General features: G+C 43.4%; 2 protein-coding genes across 2 annotated transcripts; both read right to left on the bottom strand.

The window, feature by feature from the left end:
• Nucleotides 1–2,588: 2,588 nt before the first annotated feature.
• LOC115233682 lies at nucleotides 2,589–3,792 on the bottom strand. The gene is made up of 2 exons (XM_029804239.1): nucleotides 3,609–3,792; nucleotides 2,589–3,478 (listed from the first exon to the last, which is right to left on the bottom strand). Exons 1-2 carry the CDS (start codon nucleotides 3,790–3,792, stop codon nucleotides 2,589–2,591), a joined length of 1,074 nt encoding a protein of 357 aa, XP_029660099.1.
• Nucleotides 3,793–4,039: 247 nt separating this feature from the next.
• Nucleotides 4,040–6,810, bottom strand: LOC115233681 (the record flags this gene model as incomplete). Its single annotated transcript, XM_029804238.1, has 3 exons — nucleotides 4,040–4,784; nucleotides 5,251–6,283; nucleotides 6,585–6,810. Coding segments are annotated over 3 exons (2,004 nt in total), but the record flags the coding sequence as incomplete, so codon positions are not given.
• Nucleotides 6,811–7,828: the final 1,018 nt, after the last annotated feature.

The raw sequence follows: 7,828 nt of genomic DNA, 5'->3' as shown, positions 1-7,828 counted from the left end.
CAGCGAAATATTATCGTTTCTCGCAAGCGCTCGCCCGTCCGCGCGTAGTGCGGGAGACACCGCTAGTCGGCGCAAGGCGCTCGGGACAACAAGAATGTGGAAAGCAGTCCGGCGGGCATATAGCGCGTCCGCGCGTAGTTGCGGGCAGCACCGCTAGGCGGCGCAAGGCGCCCGGGCCAACCTGCAAGTAGAAAGCCGTCCGGCCGGAATATAGGTTAGACCCCCTGCAGAGAAAGAACGAAGAAAGTTCTTGGCGCCAGTCGCCTACTTTCAAGCGCAAGTCGCTAAAACGTTGGAGAAAGAGGCAGAAAAAAGCGCTAGGCGCTAACTCTCGACAGAGGAAGAAAAGTTCTCGGCGCCAGTCGCCTACTTTCCAGCGCAAGTCGCTTTTAACATTGATCAGCAATACGGCGCCAGTCGCCACACCACCATCCACGACGCCACGGATAAGGAATACCGTTCCGCTACCCACGGTAGCCGAAATCGCCATCCGGCGAAGGACTCGCCTGACGCCACTCCACAAAGTGGTCAAGAGGAGGAAGGTGGAGAAGGGCACGCTAAAAACAAGCAGCTCCCGACCATTAGGCGCCAGATCGCCAACCGTCTCCGGCGCCCGGCCGCCATCGGCATTAGGCGCTCGATCGCCATCCGCCTCCGGCGCTCGTCCGCCATCAGTCGGCGCCAAGTCGCCTGCGTCAACCGGCGCTCGTCCGCCATCAGTCGGCACCCAGTCGCCAGCGTCACCCGGCGCCCGGCCGCCATCAGCGTTAAGCGCCCGATCACCATCCGCCTCCGGTATTCTCTAATTTTTAATTAAATATATCTAACATAAGAGAAAACATGCTTGTTTATTGCAAATATTTTTTCTTTCGAGATACAATATTTTCGTTAACTTAAGCTCTGTTGACGCGATCATCCGGATAAATCACGATCCTCTGATATTTATATAATATTCAACGATATTTATATTATTTGCAATATTTATATATTACTTCGACGACACTTAAATAAAAGTATAATTTTGCATGAAACCGCATTTGATCCCATAAGTGGACTTAGGAAACAAACATGAAAACACACTTTTTCTCCTTAATAACTTAATATTATTGTTTATTTAATTTGTTGACAAAATTAACAGGTTGATGTAATGTTTATAAAAAATATATAAAAACTGGCCGGCTGCGCACGTGCCCAATTAATTTAATATTTGATATGCACGCGGACCGACACATATTGTGGCAAAAGGTTTAGTTTCTGGACCACATAATTCTGTTCTAAATATCTGAGGTGCACAATAACTGACACGAATTAAAATGTATACTATCACATTTATTCCTTGCTTTGGTATAATATTGGTCGAGATTACAATAACGTGGCGCTCAGGGCCGTGCGTGACTCGCTACTACTGTTCGCACTTCCCGTCGGGCTAACGCGCACGCCCAAACCGGGCAGAGAGGGGGTCCACTTAGGCCCAGGACTGTACATATATTATTCGAGACTCAACATATCGTCCCCCTTTGAACGACATGTTCAAAAAATAAAAAACATAATAATCATATAAAGTAGAATACGGAAATTACAAAATAAAACTTAAAGTATCGCTGAAATCTTATGTTACTGGCAAAGGAGATACCTTTTTTACGCATCGCTTATACACACCAGTCGCAGTCTTTACTGTTACTACCCTAACCACACCATCGTCTCTAGGATGAGCAGCTATTACTCTACCGGTAACCCAATGTAACGTGTATTATCTTCCTTAAGTATCACAAAGTCTCCTATGCTAATACCGTGTGTCTTATTAGAGATTAATTTGGCACGCTGCTGAAGCTCGTTTAAATATTCTTTATTCCAACGCTCCCAAAAATGTTGCTTTACCTTTTGGATGTGTTGCCATGTGGAAAGGCGATTCGAGCACGTATTCGTGAAATTGTACTCTGGAATGGATAGTAAGGACGCATTAATTAGAAAATAGGCCGGTGTCAAAGCAAGTGGATCATTTGGATCTGCCGACATCGGCGTGAGTGGTTTCGAGTTTAGAATAGCTTCTATTTCTATTACAAAAGTGTTGAATTCTTCAAAGGTGAAGAGAGCATCTCCAACGGTGCGTCTCATGTGATGCTTAGAGCTTTTTACCGCGGCTTCCCAAATTCCCCTAAAATGCGGGGAGCGGGGGGGTATAAAGGACCATTGTATTCCTTCATTGACTAGGTAACGATTGATTGCTTGTTGATTTTCCGTTTCCCCCAGAAACTTGAATAACTCCTTCAAATGATTGTTCGCGCCTACTAAATTTGTACCATTATCCGACTGCATCACTCGGGCCTTGCCTCGACGTGCAAAACATCGCTTTAAACTGGCTATAAAGACTTTAGTGGTTAGGTCACTTACAATTTTCAGATGAACAGCCTTGGTGACCAAACATACAAATATAGCAACATAAATTTTGACCTTATTGCGGTTGCGATGCTTTTTTTCCTTAATTAAAAATGGACCGCAGAAATCAATGCCTACATTTTCAACGGTCTTGAACTTACAAGTCTAGTCTTTGGTAGATTACCCATGGGATACTCGGGAGTCGAGGGTTTTTAGTGAGAGCATACTATACATTTTCTGATTACTCCCTTGACTTGATTTCTACCGTTCAACAGCCAATATTTCTGCCTTATTGCATACAAGGTAGCTTGACTCCCGGCGTGACAAAGTTTAACATGAGTTTCGCGAATTATTAGTTCGGTGATGTGATTGTTGGACGGTAACAAAATCGGATGTTTTTGATCGAATTCTAATTCCGCGTGTTTTAAACGACCCCCGACTCGAAGTATTCCGATCTCGTCTACATACGGGTTAAGCGTTAACATATTGCTTTTCTTATCTAGTATACGATTCCCGTTTAGATTACGCAATTCGTTTTCGAAGTTACTTAGTTGCACTAGTTTTATAATGCGCATTTCGGCTTCTTTTAATTCTTCCGTGTTGAGATCCTCCCCCACCTTTTTCTGCGATCGAAAGTAAGCAGAAAAACGTAGGCAGTACGCGATGATCCTCTTCATTTTATTGAACGATGAGAATCTTGTTAGCAAATTGATATCAATGTCAAGGACATTTGCCAGGTCGACTATTTGGCGTTGTTCCGGAATTTCAATAGTGGGTATCAAATTAGACGGCCAAGTAGATTCATCATTAGCTAGCCAGCTCGGACCATGTTGCCAAATTTTATTGTTAATGAATTCGTGAGGAAGTTGTCCTCTTGACAAAGCGTCAGCAGGATTGTACTGTGATGGCACGTGCCTCCATCTTCCTTTCTCAGTTTTTTCTTGGATTTGTGAGACGCAATTTGCAACGAATGTTTTCAATTTGTGTGGTGAGGTTTGGAGCCAATGAAGTACGATCGTAGAATCGGACCAAAAAAACACCTTGTCCAAATCATTTCTGATTGATTTAATGGTAACTTTGTACAATTTTCCAAGGAGGCTAGCTGCACACAATTCAAGTCGGGGTAAGGTTAATCTTTTTATTGGCGCCACACGAGTTTTTGAGCAGACCAAACGAACCATATTAATCCCTGAAGTGCTTGTAGATCGCAGGTATAACACGGGTCCACGCACTTTCGCTAGCGTCACAGAAGCCATGTAATTGGATGCCTGTGACGTCTTCTCCAATGATCTGCCGAGGAATGATGAAATTGTTTAAACTCTTAATCTGATCCTTGTATTTGTTCCACACGATGGCAACGTCTATGGGAACTGATTCATCCCAATCCAATTTGATCTCCCACAATTTTTGCAGCATTATTTTTGCTTTTACTATGACTGGGCCCAGAAGTCCCAGGGGGTCAAAAAGCAAAGATTTGTGACAGCATGGTTCGTTTGGCCGTTCGTTGATGTTGGTCGAATGGTTTCACGATATGGACTAGATTATCGTCACGTGGCTGCCAGTGGTTACCAAAGGTTTTTTGTGTTTCAGACTCGCTCAAGCAAATGTGACGATCAATGGATCTCTCCAGCAATGGTTCTAAAAGCATTGGTTCGTTTGAGCACTACTGCCGAAGGTGAAATCCCCCACGGGCCAGTAGTTCAATGAGTTCGTCTCGCAATTCTTGCGTTTCCTCGATGCTAGATGTGCCGGTGAGCAGATCGTCAACGTAAAAGTCTCCCCGAAGAGTTTTGCTCGCCAACGGATAACGCTCTTCTTCATCTATGGACAATTGCAATAATGCTCGAACGGCGAGGAATGAAGCTGAAACAGTGCCATAGGTGACCGTGTTTAGCTGGAATATTTTGATTGATTCGTTTAGATTTCCACGCCATAATATCCTTTGATATTTGAGATCATCAGGATGAATACGAATCTGTCTGTACATTTTTTCAATGTCAGCGCTTAATACATACCGGTGGATCCGAAATCTCGTGATAATCGAAAACAAATCTTCCTGAATAGTTGGGCCAGCAAGGAGGGCCTTGTTTAAAGATATGCCACTGTTACCCTTTGAAGAAGCATCAAAAACAACCCGTAGTTTTGTTGTATGACTGTCACGCTTGAAAACGGGATGGTGTGGAATAAAATATCCGCCTTCCGTCGCATCTGAACCTGAGACTTCAGTCATATGACCAAGCTTCTTGTAATCGTTGAGAAATTTAGAATATTCCTCGTATAATTGAGGGTTCCGCTCTAGCCGCCTTTCTAAAGAATACAATCTTTTTAACGCTGTTTGATAAGAATCTCTAAGTTCGTGTCTCTTATCATTAAAGGGTAGTTTAACTACATATCGTCCGCTCGGATCCCTAGAACACGTCTGAGAAAAATGTATCTCACATGACCTTTCGCTTGACAAATGTTTGACGCTCGAAACTTCTTCAGTTTCCCAGAATTTAGCGACGCGGGCATTTAGAGATCCTATGACTAGGTTACACGCAGTTTGATTTGACGCAGACCCCCGACTGTGCATCGTTTCCGAGACGGATAGCCGTGTTTTTTGCAATATTAAAGCAGAGTTTTTTATTAAAGCCGTGTTTTTTGCAATATTAAAGCAGAGTTGCTCATTCTGATTTGACCTACGCATAACAACTGATAGAAAAGCTCCGCTTCAATTAGAACGTCAATCTCTGATGGACTGCAAAACCCGGGATCTGCCAAGGTGATGTTCTGGGGAATATCTAAATCATGACGTTTGATTGTGTGGGAAGGGTCTCCGTGATTCGAGAGACTACCAAGAAGGATAAGTCTGCTACAAAACCCCCCCTTTTCGACTTGATAGTAGTTGAGATAGAATTTTTGATATGCGTTAAGCCCTGATTGAAACCCGAAACTGGGACCTTAATTTCTTTCCTTGTAAGATTTAAAGCATTGCACAATTGCCCGGTAACAAAATTAGATTGAGATCCGCTATCTAGTAAAACCTTGCATTCTACATTCTCTCCGCGGTTGTTTACTATAAGTATTGTTGCCATTGATAAAAGAACTTGTGATGTGACAATGGCTTGAAGGCTTGCGGTTGGCTTAGCGTTTACTGTACTCGAATTAGTAGGTTCTTGAACGGCTGAATCGCTTTCAAAATGGAGAAGAGTGTCATGCTTACGCTTGCATTTACGGCACGTACCGGATTTGCAATTATTTACCACATGATTCGGCCTCAAACAATTATAACAGAGCCCCAGGGACCTCACCATGGCAGATCTCGCATTCCGATCCAATTTGAGAAACTGCTCACATAAAACTATGTTATGACTCTGTTTGCAAAATGCGCATTCGCTCTTAGCGTGCGCTGTTACGAGACTTTGTTGTGTCTTTTGATTTGAGTTAGATCGCGCATTGTTTGATTGCGTTTGATTCTTTATGGATTGGATCAAAACTTCTTGATTCACACTCGCCAAAACATGACAACGATTTTTTAGAAATTTCCAGAAATCGTCAATGGAGGGCATATTAGTGCCATCAAGAGAGCGTTCCCATTCCTTGTGGGTATTTCGATCAAGCTTTGACGTTATCAGATGAAAAAGCAACGCGTCCCACGTTTCTGTCGGCTGACCAAGAGCGTGGAGCGCTCGTGTGTGCTTTAAAGCAGCATCGACTAACGACCGTAATTGTGTTGGCGATTCCTTGGTTATTACCGGCAATTCAAAAAGTGCGCGAATGTGAGTCTGGATTATTATTCGTCTATTATCGTAACGTTCTACTATAAGGGCCCAAGCTACGTCGTAATTCTGAGATGAAGTCTCTAGCGCTTGAATTACTTGGACGGCTTCGTCCGTCAACGATGATCTTAAATATTGCAATTTTTGAACTGGCGTGAGATTTGCTTAAACGCATTAATTGCGTTTGATAACGATCGCCTGTGATTGTTTCAGTCGGTTTTAACAGCTCATAATACACTACGCCGAGCTGGTCCCACCAAATACAGAGCATGACCTTGGAGCCGTGAATATTCGGTTTGGCCGTCGACGTGGAAGCATGGCCGGGATATCCCCATGATTTTCTGCGCTTAGGGTTATCGTAACGAACCTATTTTTTGTCCCCAGTCACAATGCGATGCAGAAATCCCTTCCGTCTTTGCCTTTCAAGCAACTATTCACAAGCAAACAAACGCCGTTCAACATCTCTCGGTTTCAACTCATATGGCACCCAATTTCCTTGCCTCTGAATCATTCCCATGTCTTTGAGGCGTTTTGAAATTGCTTGTTGAGTCACTCCCAATAATAGTGCCAATTCTTCTTGACTCGAGTCTTCATTAAGTAATGCCTCCAATTCTGCATCTTCGAAAACCTTCTCTCTTCCACCGCTATGCCGGTCTTCGACGTGAAAATCACCGTTCTTGAAGCGTTGAAACCACTCACGACACGTTCTTTCACTAATAGCGGCCTCACCATAAGTATTTCAGAGCATTCGATGAGTCTCAGCCGCAGATTTCTTCATATTGAAGCAGAAAATTAAAACCCCCCGCAAATGACGAGAATTTGGCTCGTAAACTGACATTTTCAATCGAGAATAACTTTATGATGCAGACACAAATCGACTAATGTTTCTATGGGATTATGTTGACAGATGCCCAAGTTTATTGCATGACGTCTATGATCTATTTATTTCGACCACTACTTACCGCTAAAGCCATCTATAGGAAAACGGCGGAAGCAAAGTTGTACACCTAATAAATTCTCAGTCTTTACGTGGTGGATATGTCTGTATATGCACACACGCAATTGAATTGCTCGCGTGGACGCTAGTGATGCAAGTTTTGCGTTTTGTGCTCGCTGGCAGCGCGTGTAGAGGGGATATGTACACAAGCGTGAACCGTATACATGTAATAGAGAGAGTTAGCAAAGAGTTCTGCGCATTATACGTACACGGTTCACGCTTGTGTACGTATCGCCTCTACAAGCGCTGGCAGCGGGTACAAAACGCAAAACTTGCATCTATGGTAGGCGCACCGTGGAGAGGATAGATAGAAAAGAATCAACGATCACGCTATCCTTATTCCTCTAGTGTATCGCTTTACGGCCGAGATACGGCCTGAAAATGCTTTCTGGCCTTTCGTGGCAGTAATGCAACAAGATTAACGGGCGCCAATTTTTTGAGAACATTTAAGAAATTGAAAGTGACCTTCATGTGACCTTTAAATGACTATCCAAGGTCACATCAATGGCACCATCTTATGTCCCCCTTCGAACCAAACAACTTTTGTCTGAAACATTTTTTAATATCTCGCTTCGTTTCCGAGAAATACGCCCGCGTCACTATAAATGCCTCACCCTGTATATATGTTTGCATAGAGTATTTTAGCGGGACCGGAAAAACAGTTTCAATATCTTTGTATACATAGGTTTACATTGAT

Source organism: Formica exsecta, unplaced genomic scaffold, assembly GCF_003651465.1.
Source record: "Formica exsecta isolate Colony F162 unplaced genomic scaffold, ASM365146v1 scaffold1815, whole genome shotgun sequence".
Lineage (NCBI taxonomy): Eukaryota > Metazoa > Arthropoda > Insecta > Hymenoptera > Formicidae > Formica > Formica exsecta.
This window is presented reverse-complemented; position numbering and strand designations above follow the sequence as displayed.